Genomic DNA, 17,974 nt, shown 5'->3' with positions numbered 1-17,974 from the left:
CTATAGGCATATTAACAGTAAAAAGGGTTGTCAGAGGAGTGGTGGGGCTGATTAGGGACCAAAATGGAGATCTATTGGTGGAGGCAGAAGGCATGCCTGAGGTAATAAATGAGTACTTTGCATCGGTGTTTACCAAGGAAGAGGACTTTGCCAAAACTATGGTAAACAAGGAGGTTGCTGGGATACTGGATGAGATAAAAATAAAGATGAGGTATTAGGCAGGCTGGTGGCAATTAAAGTGGCTAAGTCACTCGGTCCGGATGGGATGCATCCTAGGTTGCTGAGGGAAGTAAGGGAATAAATTGCGGAGGTGCTGACCACAATCTTTCAATGGTCCTTGGATACAGGGGAGGTGCTAAAGGACTGGAGGATTGCAAATGTTACACTCTTGTTCAAAAATAGGGAGAAGGTTAAACCCGGCAATTACAGGCCAGTCAGTTTAACGTCGGTGGTGGGGAAGCTTTTAGAAACAACAATCCGGGAGAAAATCAACAGACACTTGGACAAGCAGGGACTAATAAAGGAGAGCCAGCACGGATTTGTTGAGGGCAAATCGTGTTTGTCTAACATGATTGTGGTTTTTGATGAGGTAACGGAAAGGGTGGATGAGGGCAGTGCAGTTGATCTTGTGTATATGGACTTTCAAAAGGCGTTTGATAAACAACCACATATTAGGCTTGTTAGCAAAATTGAAGCCCATGGGATAAAAGGATGGATACAAAAGTGGCAAAGGGATAGAAAGCAGACGGCTGTAGTGAATGGTTGTTTTTCAGACTGGAGGAAGGTATACAGTGGCATTCTCCAGTGTTCAGTACTATGACCACTGCTGTTTTTGATATACATTAATGACTTGGACTTGGGGGTACAGGGCACAATTTTGAAATTTGCAGATGAGACAAAACTTGGAAGTGTAGTAAACAGTGAGGAAGATAGTAATAGACTTCACGCGGCATAGGCAGGCTGGTGGAATGGGCAGACACATGGCGGATGAAATGCAACGCAGAGAAGTGTGAGGTGATGCATTTTGGTAGGAAGAATGAGGAGAGACCACACATACTAAATGGTACAATTTTAAAGAGGGTACATGCAAGAAGAGAGACCTGTGGGTGCTTGTGCAGAAACCTTTGAAGATGGCAGGACAGGTTAACAAAGCATATGGGATCCTGGACTTTATAAACCTATATAAAACACTAGTTCGGCCCCAGCTGGAGTATTTTGTTCAATTCTGGGCACCACACTTTAGAATCATAGAATGGTTACAGCACAGAAGGAGGCCATTCGGCCCGTTGGAGCCCATGCCGGCTCTCTGCAAGAGCAATTCAGCTAGTCCCACTCTCCCGCCCTTTACCCGTAGCCCTGCAAAGTTTTTTCCTTCAGGTACTTATCCAATTCCCTTTTGAAAGCCACGATTGACTCTGCCTTCACCACTCTTTGAGGCAGTGAATTCCAGATCCTAACCACTCGCTGCGTAAAAAAAGTTTTTCCTCATGTCGCCTTTGCTTCTTCTGCCAATCACCTTAAACCTGTGTCCTCTGGTTCTCGACCCTTCCGCCAATGGGAACAGTTTCTCTCGACTCTGTCTAGACCCCTCATGATTTTGAACACGTCTATCAAATCTCCTCTCAACCTTCTCTGCTCTAAGGAGAGCAACCCCAGCTTCTCCAGTCTATCCACGTAACTGAAGCCCCTCATCCCTGGAACCATTCTTGTAAATCTTTTCTGCACCCTCTCTAAGGCCTTCACGTCCTTCCTAAAGTGCGGTGCTCAGAATTGGACACACTGCTCCAGTTGAGGCCGAACCACTGTTTTATACAGGTTCATCAGAACTTTTGTTTTTGTACTCTCGGTCTCTATTTATGAAGCCCAGGATCCCGTATGCTTTTTCAACCTCTTTCTCAACCTGTCCTGCAACCTTCAACGATTTGTGCACATATACCCCCAGGTCTCTCTGTTCATGCACCCCTTTTAGAATTGTACCCTTTAGTTTATATTGTCTCCTCGTTCTTCCTGCCAAAATGTATCACTTTGCACTTTTCTGCATTAACTTTCATCTGCCATGTGTCCGCCCGTTCCACCAGCCTGTCTGTCCTCTTGAAGTCTATCACTATCCTCCTCACTGTTAATTATACTTCCAAATTTTGTGTCATCTGCAAATTTTGAAATTGTGCCCTGTACACCCAAGTCTAAGTCATTAATATATATCAAGAAAAGCAGTACCGACCCCTGGCGAACGCCACTGTATACCTTCCTCCGGTCTGAAAATCTTTAGGAAGGATGTGAAGGCTTTGGAGAGGGCACAAAAGAGATTTAATAGAATGGTTCACGGGATGAGGGAATACAGTTGTGTGGATAGACTGGAGAAGCTGGGCTTGTTCTCCTTGGAGCAGAGAAGGCCAAGAGGGGATTTGATAGAGGTGTTGAAAATCATGAAGGATTTAGATAGAGTAAATAAAGAGAAACTGTTTTTAATGGCTGAAGGGTCGATAACCAGGGCACAAATTTCAGGTGACTGGCTAGTTTCCCATGGCTGCAACATCCTTCCTATAATGGTATGCAAAACTTCACACAATACTTCAATATTGCCTAATCAATATCTTGTACAAATTCAAGATCACTTCTTCATTTTTATATTCTGTTCTTACGAATAAATCGATGTGCTTTTTTAAAATGGCATTTTCAATCTGCAGTCCTACTTTAAAAATCTGTACTTCCCAATCTGCTTCAAGAGCCTTAGTGTTGAGTAAATTCCCTTTCACTGGTCCTTTCACCTACTCTATAATGTGGCACTGCTCTCTGCCGACTCCACTGAGCAGTCCATGTTTCACCGGCAATTCTTTGCATACTTCCTCAGTTTACTGGCTCTCCTAATTTGGCATCACTTATAAACCAAAACTTTCTCAAACTGCTTTAGATCACCCCTTCCAGCTGCTCGGTTTTCTCCGGCTAATATAAAATGCTTCAAGAAGTTTTCCTGCATATAGACAAGTGTTCTAGAAAAGCAAATTTAGCAAAGATTTGTCTCCTCTTGGGTTTGAACGCAGGCAGCAGCAGTGAAAGGACACTGCACTAACCCACTTCCACTGTCCTTTTATATATTTGTCTTTAATCTAATTGGAAGTACCGCCAAGCTGTTTGCCATGTTTTTTTTAGGGGACTTGTTTTTTCATGCACTCAATGTATTGAATCTGTTAATTGAACATAATACCACTTGCAGTGTTCAGTGATGCTATCTTTATAAATTAGTTATTGTGCCAGTCAACACTTAAATGAGACCGCCCCTCAAGAACATAATTAAAATGCATAAATGTCATTGTTATCTGTTTGTCAAAACATTAGTCAGTGTTTGCATTACCCTGAGGCGCTCCTGTTAATCAGGGTAAGGGTTACTTGCAGTGTAATTATGGAGTTGTTTATTGAGCAGGGTTACCCACTGTCTGACTGTAGAACTTGTTTGGAGAGTCCCTCCAATCTGACAATTGTCTGAAGTACCAGTTTGACAAGTTCCATGACAAGTTGCATTTCTGTTAACCATATTCCTTGCTTTTTGTTCTAGGTTAGTCCGTAGTGTGTTGCAACACGTCAAGAATTTGTATGGAATTAAACTTGACGTAAAGGGGCTGGAGAATCTGGATGTCAAGGGTCCGTATGTCATCATCTCCAATCACCAGAGCTCTCTGGATCTGATGGGTAAGGATGGGCAGTGCGATTGAGTAGCCAGTCTTCATTGTGTTTAGTGTTGGCAGTGGGTGTTTGCAACAGTTGGGGTGGATAAAGAAGGCCGCTACCAATGGATCGTAATGGCTGGTGTGAAATCCAGCCTTTGGCTGCCTTGAAGTAGCCTATTCGTATTGTATCTGTTTATTCGTAAACTTGAGGTCATCCAAAACTCGGCTGCCCATGTCCTAACTCGCACCAAGTCCCGTTCACCCATCACCCCTGTGCTCGCTGACCTACATTGGCTCCCGGTTCAGCAGTGCCTCGATTTCAAAATTCTCATCCTTGTTTTGAAATCTCTCCATGGCCTCGCCCCTCCCTATCTCTGTAATCTCTTCCAGCCCCACGACCCCCTGAGATATCTGCGCTCCTCTAATTCTGCCCTCTTGAGCATCTCTGATTATAATCGCTCAACCATTGGTGGCCGTGCCTTTAGTTGCCGAGGCCCTAAACTCGGGAATTCCCTCCCTAAATATCTCTGCCTCGCTACCTCTCTTTCCTCCTTTAAGACACTCCTTAAAACCTACCTCTGCCCTAATTTTCTTTGTGTGACTCGGTGTCAAATTTTTGTCTTGTAATACTCCTGCGAAGCTCCTTGGGCTGTTTTACTATGTTAAAGGTGCTATATAAATGCAAGTTGTTGTTGAATGTTTCCTCAATCTTGAGTTGATTAATAGGGAACCTGCTTATGGCTTTGGTCCTGCATCACATGTAAACCTAAACTGGCAGGCTGTTCAGCTTTAAGTGGCAGCACAGTTAAACTTGATCCTCTCCTCACTGGATAGAACTCGGGAGCAAGAACCCTGTCTGATTTCCCCTTCTTTTCCACCGCCCCCCACCCCTCCCCCAAAAAAAAGCCCAGGGGTGTTGAGTCAAATGCCACTTCAGTTGAGATCAGCCAACTAGGTAAAGAGCAAAAAAGGTTAAGTCTTTGACCCACCTATCTGTATTACTCAATGAATGGTGCATTTACACAGTGAGCCATTCAGAGAGCCCCCCTCTTAAACTATATTCTTTCCCGTTCCTTCAAGGGGAGTGGGACTAACTGAATTTCTCTTTTAAAGAGCTGGCACACACTCGGTGGGCAGAATGGCCTCCTTCTGTGCTGTACTATTCTTTGATTCTGATTAAGCCTGCTTGAGACTCTGAAGACATGGGTCTCTGCAACAGTGACAAGTACATGAAGGGCAGCAATCCTGGTTAGTCCCTGCTCAATCTATGTATCTGTCTATTCGTAAACCAATGTTCCGGCAGAACAGTCAGTTCAGAGTTCAAGGCACATGTAATGTTTGTAAGTGAAGATTTGAAATGGATCTGGACAGTTATTGCAAGGAACAGAATGGTCAACTGCTACTTGAGCGATGGAGTGGCAGAAAAGCTCATCTTCATTAGTTTTTAGTGGAAGTGCATCTCGTCAAGGCTTCTTCGACAGCACTTCCCAAACCTGCAACCTCTACCACCTAGTAGGACAAGGGCAGCAAGCGCATGGGAACAGCAGCATTACCTCCAACTTCCCCTCCAAGTCACACACCATCCTTACTTGGAAGTTTATTGCTGTTCCTTCATTGTCGTTGGGTCAAAATTCTAGAACTCCCTATCGAACAACACTGTGGGAGTATCTTCACCACACGGACTGCAGCATTTCAAGAAGGCGGCTCACCACCACCATCTCGAGGGTAATTAGGGATGGGCAATAAATGCTGGCCTTGCCAGCAATGCCTACATCCATTGAATGAAATGAATGAATAAAAAGGTGAGACTTTGGGTGATGAGGAAGAACCATTATTGTAAATAAATATTCAAAAGGATACCTATTTTTAAATGAGAATAAAAAATGGGCTGATATGCATCCCAGAATACTGAAGGAGGTTAGGGAGGCACAAACCATAATTATCTAAAAAGCTTTGGAAATAGGAATTGTGCCGGAGGGTTGGAGGTGACAAATCTTGCACTGCATTTAGCAGGAGGATAAGCTGGGAAATGATAGACTATCTCACTTGTGTGTAAACATAGAGTCCATAATTGGGATGAATGAACATTTGAAAAGGCATGGATTAATTGGGAGCATTCAGCCTGCATTTGTAGAGAGCGTGTTGTGCGTGAAGAGTCCAACCAAATTAGATTGTGTATGGATAAGGGGCGTACAGTGGATGTCGTGTACATCAGACTTTCAGAAAGCCTTTGATAAGGTGCCACATAGACCTATGAAAATTGAATGCATGTAATAAACTAATATAGCCGCATGTTTAGAGGGACAGCCAGAGGACGCATTTCAGACGAGCAGAATGTGGGTGCTGTTTGGCTCCAATTGTCTGTGCTGTAGCTGCTATTGTTTCCAATTTCTATGATTTGTGCATGGGCACAAGAGGTATGATATTGGTTTATAAGTGATGCCAAATTAGGAGAGCCGGTAAACTGAGGAAGAATTGCTGGTGGAACATGGACTGCTCAGAGCAGTGCCACATTATAGAGTAGGTGAAAGGACCAGTGAAAGGGAATTTACTCAACACGAAGGCTCTTGAAGCAGATTGGGAGGTACAGATTTTTAAAGTAGGACTGCAGATTGAAAATGTCATTTTTAAAAAAGCACATGGATTTATTCGTAAGAACAGAATATAAAAATGAAGTGATCTTGAATTTGTACAAGATACTGATTAGGCCGTATTGAAGTATTGTGTGCAGCTTTGCCCACTATTATAGGAAGGATGGTGCAGTCATGGGAAACTAGTGAAAATTCACCACAATTCTAGCAGGAATGAGAGGTTATAGCTGTGAAGGGCAGTGCAAACATTTGGCCTTGTTTCACTGGAACAGAGAAGGTTAAGGGGAAATCCAATAAGAGGTATCCAAAATACTGAGAGATTTTGAACACCAATAGTGAAGGATTGTTTTCACTGGCTAGTGAATCAGGAACAAGGAGGCATAAACTGAGGATTATCACGAGAAAGGGGCTACAGCAAAGACTTTAATAAGGTAATTGAAGGGTATTGTAGATGCAGAAACAGCAGGGAAATGGGGTTCGAGTCGACAGCACCAGGTGTTGGGCTGAATGGTCGTCTCCTGTACTGCAATTTCTATGATTAAGGTTTCTCTATTTCTTGCTGTACTGTAAAATGCCACCTGCCCATCACCTGATATCTAGTAGCAAAATACTGCGGATGCTGGAAATCCGAAATAACAACAGGAAACGCTGGAAAAACTCAGCAGGCCAGGCAACATCCATGGAGAGAGAAACAGCGTTAACGTTTCAGGTCAAAGACCTTTTGGCAGAACTGGAAAAAAGCAGGAAATGGAAAGCAGGTTTAGGGGCTGGGAAAAGGGGGAGGGGATGGAAGAACAAAAGGGAAGGTCAGTGATAGGATAGAAGGCAGGAGAGATTGAGACACATTGAGAGATATTCAAGGCAAGAGGAGGTGGTAATGGGACCGGTTAAGGAACAAAGGACGGCTCTAGATGAGCTGTGAATTGCGCTGGCAGAATGAAGGACAGCTGCCATGTGGGAGGGAAGAAAAAAAGGCCAAACAAAAAGTGTGGATTAAAAAAAAGAAAATATAAATATGTGATAGGGGCCGGGGTTATGATCTGAAATTGTTGAACTCTGTTGAGTCCAGAAGGCTGTAAAGTGGTAATTGAAAGATGAGGTGCTGTTCCTCGAGCTTACGCTGAGCTTCCGTGGAACAATGCAAGAGGCCGCGGACAGTGAGGTCTGAGTGGGACCTCACCCTCCCACATGGCGGCTGTCCCTCTGCCAGCGCAATTCACACTTCATCTAGAGCCATCCTTTGTTCTTTAACCTGTTCCATTACCACCTCCTCTTGCCTTGGATATCTCTTAATGTATCTCAATGTCTCTTAATCTCCTTTCTATCCTATCACTGACCTTCCTTTTTGTTCTTTCATCCCCAGCCCCTAAACTTGCTTTCCATTTCCTGCTTTTTCCCAGTTCTGACGGAAGGTCATCGACCTGAAACGTTAACTCTGTTTCTCTCCACGGATGCTGAGTTTTTCCAGCGTTTTCTGTTGTTATACCTGATATCTAGTCTCCTGTTGTAAAGAAATCATTGTGATAACTCTTGTTTCCAAGGTATGATGGAAATCCTTCCCGATCGTTGTGTTGCGATTGCGAAGAAGGAGCTGATGTATGCTGGCACTGTCGGATTGGTATGTTGGCTCGCTGGTGTCATCTTCATCAACAGGCAGAAAAAGTCTGATGCTAAAAGTGTGATGACTGAGGCTGCTCAGATCATGGTGAAAGAGAACGTGAGTAAATAAGACCCCTTGTTATTAAACAGCCTCGTCCTTGCGTTGATTTGCTTGATTCCAACTGTACAATGACAATCACCACAAGCACATTAAACCTGCCTGTGTTTCAAATGTAAACTCACCGTTAACAATATTCAGTGAACAATTTACAGATGCTGATGACCTGCTTGAGGTCCAATGATTGTCGCTGAATTACAAAAAAGAAAATGGAACTGTTTAAAAGTGAAAGGAACCATTGAATATAAAAGCTTTTTGTCTCTGCAATTCCTTTCATTGCTCTGCCATCGATATACTAACAGTCCAGTGCAATCTTGAAACGTCTTATAAGTGTCAGTGCATTCCCCACAGGATTGTTCATGGTGCAGCTATTCCCCACTGGCACAGACTTCCTCCTCCCACCTGCCCCCATACCTTGACCCAAACCCAGTAGAAGGCAATGTTCACACTAGGGTGGGGGGATTTCAAGTTGCACAGTATTTACAGCACAGAAACCGGCCATTCGGCCCAATAGGTCCGTGCCGGTGTTTATGCTCCACACGAGCCTCCTCCCACCCTTCAATGAACCCCATCAGCATATCCTATTCCTTTCTCCCTTGTGTGCTTATCCAGCTTCCCCTTGGAGGGCATGGCTGAGGTACTAAATGAGTACTTTGCATCACTTTTTACCAAGGAAGAAGATGCTGCCAAAGTCATAGTGAAAGGGGAGGTAGTTGAGATACTGGATGGGATAAAAATTGATCGAGGAGGTACTAGAAATACTGGATGGGATAAAAATTGATCGAGGAGGTACTAGAAATCCTAGCTGTACTTAAAGTAGATAGGTCACCAGGACCGGATGGGATGCATCCTAGGATGCTGAGGGACTGGCCATAATCTTCCAATCCTCCTTGGATATGGGGGTGGTGCCAGAGGACTGGAGAATAGCAAATGTTACACCCTTGTTCAAAAAAGGGTATAAGGATAAACCCAGCAACTACAGGCCAGTCAGTTTAACCTCGGTACTATTGCAACACTCCTGGCTGGCCTCCCACATTCTACCCTACGTAAACTTGAGGTTATCCAAAACTCGGCTGCTCCTGTCCTAACTTGCACCAAGCCCCGTTCACCCATCACCCCTGTGCTCACTGACCTCCATTGGCTCCCGGTTAAGCAACGCTTCAATTTCAAAATTCTCATCCTTATTTTCATATCCCTCCATGGCCTCGCCCCTCCCTATCTCTGTAATCTCCTTCAGCCCCACAACTCCCCCGAGATATCTGCGCTCCTCAAATTCTGCCCTCTTGAGCATCCCTGATTATAATTGCTCCACCATCAGTGGCCGTGCCTTCAGCTGCCTAGGACCTAAGCTCTGGAACTCCCTCCCTAAACCTCTCCGCCTCTACCTCTCTTTCCTCCTTTAAGATGCTCCTTAAAACCTACCTCTTTGACCAAGCTTTTGGTCATCTGCCCTGTTTTTTTATGTGGCTCTGTCAAATTTTTGTCTTATAACACTCCTGCAAAGTGCCTTGGGATGTTTTACTTCGTGAAAGGCGCTATATAAATACAAGATGGTGGTGGCAGTGGGGAAGCTTATAATCTGCGACAAAATTAAGTCACTTGGATAAGTGTGGATTAAATAAGGAAAGCCAGCACAAATTTGTTAAAGGCAAACTAACTTGATTGTGTTTTTTGATGAGGTAACAGAGAGGGTTGATGAGGGCAATGCGGTTGATGTGTATATGGACTTCCAAAAGGCATTTGATAAGGTGCCACGTAATAGGCTTGCTAGCAAAGTTGAAGCCCATGGAATAAAAGGGACAGTGGCAGCATGGATCCGAAATTGGCTAAGAGACAGGAAACTGGGAGTAGTGGTGAACGGTTGTTTATTGGACTGGACGAAGGTAAACAGTGGTGTATCCCAGGGGTCAGTACTAGAATTGTACCCTTTAGTTTATATCGCCTCATTCTTCCTGCCAAAATGTATCACCTATTCCATTGGTGCCCACTGGTCACTGTGCCTTGCCCTATTGAACACTCTCTGCTTTCAAAACCTACCCCAAATCCTTCTGCCTAGTGTGGAAATATAAAATATCCTGTATAGTTTTGTCAGTCTTGCAAAGTATGATGGGATAGTTGACATGGGTTAAAAGTTTAAGTATTGGTTTAGCTGATGCAAGACTGTTGGAACACGGCCAGAACAGAATGTGCTAGGTACCAAAACCGTTCCTAAGGTGTAGCCTGTAACTGAACAATGTAAGAGGAATAGGAGTAAGCCTATGGTAACAGATATCTTTGTGTATATGGCAATAATTAACTTATGAACGTACAGGAATGTGACAAGATGTTCTATTCATTGTTCTTGTGCATGAAACGGTTTGATGTATGATAATGATGTCAATCAGGAGTTGTTTACTTCACTCTATAAATATAGAGCCCGAATGCATGCTCGTTGGAGTTGTAAGCCTCAGCCCTTGCCTGAGATTCTCTCCCCTTGTACAAGTAAATGAAGACTACTTTTCTGACGGAACAGAGTGTAAAAAGAGTCTTACTCGGAGTCGAGATTTCGACACTAGCTCCCTCATTAAATTTCTTCATTTTCCCTTTGTTCCTGCTCTGATGCTAGTTTTTCCTCGGTGTAAAAGTGCTTCAGGACAATTTCCTGTGCCTGAGGAGATCTGTGTAAAAGATTGCTCCAAGCACTGACCCAAATTTTGTGTTTTTAATACATTGGCGCTGAGGGGTATCCAGGTAAAATTCCCAGGCACAGATCACAAAGGGCTGGCTGTGGATAAACATTTCTGAAGTGCTCTGGTTTGGGATTCTGACATCCTCCTCCATTCCAGTGAGTGTTTTTGGGTGCTATTTTGTAATAAATCTCAAACTCACCGAGTTATGCTGTGGACTTTTAGATTGACAATATTGTGTACTGAAGTCACCTTTGTCTCCCTCCAGGTCAGGTTGTGGGTGTTTCCGGAAGGGACCAGGAATCATGATGGTAACATGCTGCCATTTAAACGTGGGGCTTTCCACTTAGCCGTGCAAGCACAGGTAAAATCGGTCAAAATGTGAATATTTTATTCACAGGGGTAGAGGTTACATGTGCTGTAAAGTCTGCATGTGATGGTGCAACATGAGTGAGCACCAGGATACATGTTAATGGCCTGGAGAAAACTCACATGCCGGGGTGTTTGACCTCACCCAAACTCTGTCCAAGCTGCATGCTGGAGCCTTGTGGAACCTCGCTAAGATCAGGCATTCTTTGTAGTTGGGGGTTCAGCTTGAGTTCCTACCACCTAATGGTTACGTGGGGCTCCTGCAGTTCAGATAGTGTTTTTTTTATTTGTTTATGGGATTTGGGCGTCGCTGGCAAGGCCAGCATTTATTGCCCATCCCTAATTGCCCCTTGAGAAGGTGGTGGTGAGCCGCTGCCTTGAACTGCTGCAGTCCGTGTGGTGAAGGTACTTCCGCAGTGCTGTTAGGGAGTTCCAGGATTTTGACCCAGTGACGATGAAGGATTGGTGATATATTTCTAAGTCAGGATGGTGTGTGACTTGGAGGGGATCTTGGAGGTGATGGTGTTCCCATGCACCTGCTGCCCTTGTCCTTCGAGGTGGAAGAGGTCGTGGGTTTGGGAGGTGCCGCCGAAGAAGCCTTGGTGAGTTGCTGCAGTGCATCTTGTAGATGGTACACACTGCAGCCACGGTGCGCCGGTGGTGGAGGGAGTGAATGTTTAAGGTGGCGGATGGGGTGCCAGTCAAGTGGGCTGCAAAGGGGTTTTCACCCAAAACGTTAACTCCTATTTTCTCTCACGGATGTTGCCTGGCCTGCTGAGTTTTTCCAGCATTTTCTGTTATTTATAAGTGAGCTGCTTTGTCCAGGATGGTGTCGAGCTTCTTGTGGTGTTGGAGCTGCACTCATCCAGGCAAGTGGAGAGTATTCCATCACACTCCTTGTGCTTTGTAGATGGTGGAAAGGCTTTAGGGAGTCAGGAGGTGAGACACTCGCCGTAGAATACCCAACTTCTGACCTCTTGTTGCCACGGTATTTATGTGTCTGGTCAGTGGTGACCCCCCAGAATGTTGATGGTGGGGGATGTCAAGCGGAGGTGGTTAGACTCTCGCTTGTTGGAGATAGTCATTGCCTGGCACTTGTGTGGCACAAATGTTACCTGCCACTTATCAGCCCAAGCCTGAATGTCATCCAGGTCTTGTTTCATGCGGGCATGGACTGCTTCATTATCTGAGGAGTTGTGAATGGTGCTGAACACTGCAGTCATCAGTGAACATCCCCATTTCTGACCTTATGTTGGAGGGAAGGCCATTGATGAAGCAACTGAAGATGGTTGTGTAAAACTGAACAAGCTTCAATTTAGCATTATTTGTTCAAACCTGTAGTGTAGTCCAGCTGTGAGCACATGCTGTCAAAACCTGTTGTATTACACACAAGGGAATACAGGCCAAGTTTATGCAACCTGTCGTCATAATTTAACCCTTTATGCCCTGGTATCTCCTGGCGAATCTGCGCTGCAGCCCCTCCATGGCCAATATATGCTTCCTGAGGTGCTCCCATCCATGCAGCTTACTGTGCCTCCTAACTTGGTGTCATCTGCAAACTTGGATAAAGAACACTCTATTCTTTTATCCAAGTCATTAATAAATATGGTGAAAACTGAGGCCCCAGTACAGAGCCCTGGGGAACTCCATTTGCCACATTCCACCAATCAGAGAGCACTTCCTTTACCCCAACTATTGTCTCCCAATTACTGACCCATGTCAGTTAGAATTGCAAAGGGAAGGTGAACAAGAGAATTGACCAAAACAGTGGGAAGAGGAGAACAGTTCATGGTCAAATGTATGGAAAAGCAGCTGCTTATTGACCTGAATTTATGTTTTTATAAAGATTGGAGGGATGTGAAAAATCCTAGATGATGTGCAACGGTCATCTGTGTTGGGCAATGAAAAGGATAGGATTTATATAGCGCCTTTCACGTCCTCAGGATGTCCCAAAACGCTTTACAGCCAATTAAGTACTTTTGAAGTGTAGTCACTGTTGTAATGTATGAAACACGGCAGCCAATTAGTGCGCAGCAAGCTCCCACTAACAGCAATGAGATAATGACCAGATTATCTGTTTTAGTGATGTTGATTGAGGGGTAAATATTAGCCAGGACACCAGGAAGAACTCCCCTGTTTTTCTTGAAATAGTGGCCGTGAGGGGAACAGACGAGGCCTCGGTTTAATGTCTCATTTGAAAGAGGGCACCTCCAACAGTACAGCGCTCCCTCAGTACTGCCCCTCCGACAGTACAGCACTCCCTCGGTATTGCCCCTCCAACAGTGCGGTGCTCCCTCGGTACTGCCCCTCTGACAGTGCTGCGCTCCCTCAGTACTGCCCCTCCGACAGTGCGGCGCTCCCTCGGTACTGCCCCTCCAACAGTACAGCACTCCCTCAGTACTGCCCCTCCAACAGTACAGCACTCCCTCAGTACTGCCCCTCCGACAGTGCAGCGCTCCCTCAGTACTGCCCCTCCAACAGTACAGCACTCCCTCGGGACTGCCCCTCCAACAGTACAGCACTCCCTCAGTACTGCCCCTCCGACAGTGCAGCGCTCCCTCAGTACTGCCCCTCCAACAGTACAGCACTCCCTCAGTACTGCCCCTCCAACAGTGCAGCGCTCCCTCAGTACTGCCCCTCCAACAGTACAGCGCTCCCTCGGGACTGCCCCTCCAACAGTACAGCGCTCCCTCGGGACTGCCCCTCCAACAGTGCACTGCTCTGTCGATACTGTACTGTAGTGTGGCCTAGAGGTTTGTGCTCAAGTCTCTGGCATAGGACTTGAAGCCATGACCTTGTGACTCACCAGCATGCTACCCACTGAGCCACGGCCAATCCCTTAATACGTTTAGAAAGACAAGTGAGGAAAAACCGCTCCAGAGTATACGGGGATGAAGTGAATTGGGAGGTGGGAGTCAGCTCAGGTCTGAACCTTTAAACAAAGGATGTTCAGGTGGAAGGTGAGATGCTCCTGAACATCACGTTGAGATCATGAAGCAGTGCTGAGACCTGATAATCCCTTTCATCGTCACTTAACTTCTTTACATTTAGAAGATGTTTTACAAACCTTTAGCCTTTCTACTGGCAGCTGCTGCCTTTTTCCAGTTCTGATGAAAGGTCACATCTGAACTGCTTCCCCATCTTTTCTCTTTCTGATACTGAGGCACTTGCTGTCAGTTCGAGCATGTACTCTTTTATTTATTTAGGATTTGACATTCACTTGTTTTATCTCGTAAGGGGTGTTAAACCCCAGGGAAAGTTGGGTGGCTGATAACCCCAGTAGATCCTTTTGGGAGGGAAAGCAATAACCCAGTCCACATTGATTATTGAACTCTGTTTAACCAGATCTGTTGTGTTTCAGGTCCCAATTATCCCAGTGGTGTTCTCCTCTTACAATGACTTCTACAACAGGGCAGAAAAAAGGTTTACCTCTGGTATGTATCTGAAATTGAGCATGACATGGAACTCTTGACTCGCTTGAAGAACGGCCCATTTCAGTCCTGTCCTTGCCCCAGACTCTAGTTAGTCCCTTCTCATTAACTATAAGCATGCAAGCTCGTCAGCTCCCTTTCCATGGTGCACTGAGTCTGTTTTCACACTGCCTCTGCCCTTCCCTGAAGACCACCGTGTACTCGTGCCTCTCAACTCTTCATTCAGCACAAAATGTTTCTATATCTACTGCACTGTGGCCTTAGAGTTTGATCCCTGGTTCCTGATCCCTCCCTCAATCTTCTCCCAAATAACTGATTAGTTCCCTTAACCCATCTTCAAAGCTGCTTTGTTTTCGAGCTGGGTTCTCCTGCTCATTCCAACTGCTATCATAACTGCATGAGCACAGCTCCCAACGCTGCATGTCGGTCTTTGACGTGTTTATATAATGTGTGGGTTTTTTACTAAATACTTTTTCAACATCTAGAATTAATTGATGTGTAAATTTGAATAACATCTGATCAATATGATAGGGAATGCACTGCCTGAAAGAGTGGTGGAAGCAGATTCAATTGTAACTTTCCAAAAGGAATTGGATAAAAAGGAAAAATTTACAGGGTTATGGGGAAAGAGCAGGGGGGGAGGTGGAACTAATTGGACAGCTCTACCAAAGAGCCGGCACGATGGCCCGAATGGCCTCCTGTGCTGTAAGATTCTATGAACATTTCCCCATGCAACTACAGGGTCTGACTGAATTGACTAGTGTAGACTCTGTGTTTGGAAAGTATTATGCAACCTCCACTCCCAGCTTTGAGGGTTGACTAGGCCAATAAATTGTGGCCTGGCTCCCAGAAGGGTGAATGGAGAAACGAGCCCCACTCCCTTCCAGCTGCATAAGGGGGACAGCAAATCTCCTCTTGCTCGCCACCCCCCAGTCAGTGGTCAATGTGATGTGACTTTTTGTTTTTTTCCAGGCAAGTGTATAGTTCAGATTCTTCCTCCAGTGGAGACCCGTGGGCTGACGACAGACGATGTGCCAGAGCTAACGGAAAGAGCACGGGATCTGCTAATGACCTCGTGGAATGAAATCTCTGCTCCTATGCTCAAAGTGAGTGGGACCCAATGAAGTCACCGTTCACTGATCTGTTCGTGGAGTGTTTGCGTCAGTGATGTTTGTGCTGAGGCCTGATCCACTGATGCTTCAGATCGTGTAAGAGTTTTACACTAAATGGATTTTCATGAAACATTAAAAATTCCTCATTGATCAGCAAGACGCTGTCACTTGGGCCATGAGGTAGTCTCTTGCTGGACAGCATGGGCAGGTGATCCCAACCAATGGACTTGGTGCTTGAGGTGGGATCTCTTGCTTGTAACTAATAGGAAGGAGGCAGATGCTCTGTGAGCTGTTTAACTGCTGTCAGTTCTACCACCCAGGTGCTCCCTCACTCACTCAGGCTGTTTATCCTTCATAATCCAAGTACCGCTGTCTTCCTGTTGTGTGCGTATGCAAGTTCCAGCATTAAAGGTTGATCACAGGTCAACATGTAGATTGAGAAACTGGGCTGAAAACTATTGCTGCCATTCACAATTGTACACCATTCACAATTATACCCACAAATAAATTAACACTTCATGATACTAACCATCAGCCCCGTTGATCAGACTTCAAAACATCAGAATTTTTTGTTTTAATGCACAGAACTAGATGATTTTTGTGTGGACGCAGAGCTCATTTACATATTCTGCACCCTTTCCTGATCAGGCCTCAATTCCCTTTCCTGATTCACTTGTTGCTTATCCAGGGAGTTAGTGAGTGTTGGTGCCTACCCTGCTGTAAGTGAGGCAGAGTTCCTGCTCCAATTAGTGCACTCGCCTTGATCTATCAATATTGGTCAAACGCTTTCATCCAAATGTATTTCTGTTGTTGAGTTAGCTACAGTGTATTTGTTGAGATGAAGATGTCTTAAGCTTCACAGGTGGCAATTTCCCACTATTGAGGTAGTTGCTGTTTGCATTCTTGAGCTAAAGCCACAGCGAGTTTCTGCACTCGGGCTAGGGACCTGATGTAAATTACAAGTCTCAGTATTTACAACAATCTAAATGTACAGAATGTTACCTGCAGTAAACATGTGCAAACATGACTGTACAACATTTATGGCAATAGAAATGAACCCCGCCCCCCCCCCCCCCCCCCGTCTAGCGTTGCTCACAAGGCCAAATAATGTGGAGGCCACTTGACCTGGAATGGCCACTCCAAGTATCAGTGTTTAGGGCCATGAATATATTTGTTCTGCAGCTTATTTTTGCTCTCTTGCTTTTGAATGTCTCTTTCTGTACCATTTGCAATTGTCTTGGTGAAATATTAAATAATGCTGCATGTAAATGTAATTTGCATTGCTTTGGGCTTTTATGTGAAAATATTTGATCCTTTTTAAAGTTGCCATTTTCAATCAACTTTTGAGTAAATATTTAGCCTCAAGATCATCTCTTGCACTTTTTCTCTCTTCCCCACCCCGTTTCCCATTAACAATTTAGGTTTTGTCTTAATTCTATGTGACCGCGGAATTTCATGAAGAATAAAATCATTTGGCCGATGATGTTTCAAGAGTTGGGAGTAATTATGAAACATTTAGAAGGATATTAGCAAAGCTTGCCTGAAATGTTGCCATATTTGATGTGAAATAAAAGACCAGCAGTGTTTCAAAACGACAAATTTCCCTCTCTTCGCCCTATTGCACCAGTAACCACCTCTATTACACATACTTGACTGTTTAGTGAACTGGGTCAAATTAATTGCACACTGATAGCCAGTTCACACATTGTGGTTGCACTAAATATGGGAGGAGGAGACCACAAATCCCCTTTCACTTATTCACAGGACCATCAATAGGTGTCTATTAATAATCTCACTGGAACAGGGTGTGAAGGTGGTTAGAGAACAGACATTTGCTCTGCTGTGCAACTCATTTCTGGGGTTGCTAGTTGACCTGATGGGATGTAATATGGGAGGGAGATTGGGGTGTAATATTGGGGAGGGGGATTTTTTTATTAATTCATTTATGGGATGTTGGTGTCGCTGGCAAGGCCAGCATTTATTGCCCATCCCTAATTGCCCTTGAGAAGGTGGTGGTGAGCCATCTTGAATTGCTGCAGTCCGTGTGGTGAAGGTACTCCCATAGTGCTGTTAGAGAGCGAGTTCAGGATTTTGACCCAGCAACTATGAAGAAATGGTGGTATATTTCCAAGTCAGAATGGTGTGTGACTTGGAGGTGATCGTGTTCCCATGCGCATGCTGCCCTTGTCCTTCTAGGTGGTAGAGGTCGTGGGTTTGGGTGGTGCTGTCGAAGAAGCCTTGGTGAGTTGCTGCAGTGCATCTTGTACACTGCAGCCACGGTGCGCCGGGTGGTGGAGGGAATGAATTGGTGAATGGGGTGCCAATCAAGCGGGCTGCTTTGTCCTGGATAGTGTCGAGCTTCTCGAGTGTTGTTGGAGCTGCACTCATCCAGGCAAGTGGAGAGCATCACATTCCTTACTTGT

The 17,974-nt window shown here is 45.0% G+C and overlaps 1 protein-coding gene across 2 annotated transcripts in view; it reads left to right on the top strand.

Moving 5' to 3' along the window:
- The window catches only part of agpat2 (1-acylglycerol-3-phosphate O-acyltransferase 2 (lysophosphatidic acid acyltransferase, beta)), a 32,798-nt gene extending 15,764 nt beyond the window's left edge, over nt 1-17,034 (top strand). Inside the window, exons 2-7 of one of the 2 annotated variants that reach the window (XM_085980592.1) lie at nt 3,554-3,687; nt 7,798-7,973; nt 10,908-11,003; nt 14,370-14,442; nt 15,412-15,545; nt 16,973-17,034. In XM_085980592.1, the coding sequence (XP_085836718.1) occupies nt 3,554-3,687; nt 7,798-7,973; nt 10,908-11,003; nt 14,370-14,442; nt 15,412-15,545; nt 16,973-16,984 (625 nt within the window). In that variant the 3' untranslated portion in view covers nt 16,985-17,034. Of the gene's footprint in view, nt 1-3,553; nt 3,688-7,797; nt 7,974-10,907; nt 11,004-14,369; nt 14,443-15,411 lie in introns of both variants that reach the window. The other variant, XM_085980591.1, reaches the window with a different exon arrangement.
- Nucleotides 17,035-17,974: the final 940 nt, after the last annotated feature.

Source organism: Somniosus microcephalus, unplaced genomic scaffold (assembly GCF_052327205.1).
Source record: "Somniosus microcephalus isolate GS21.2 unplaced genomic scaffold, FLI_Smic_1.0 scaffold306, whole genome shotgun sequence".
NCBI classification, from domain to species: Eukaryota; Metazoa; Chordata; class Chondrichthyes; order Squaliformes; family Somniosidae; genus Somniosus; species Somniosus microcephalus.
Note: the sequence above shows the minus strand (reverse complement) of the source record. Positions and strands in the feature narration are given on the sequence as shown.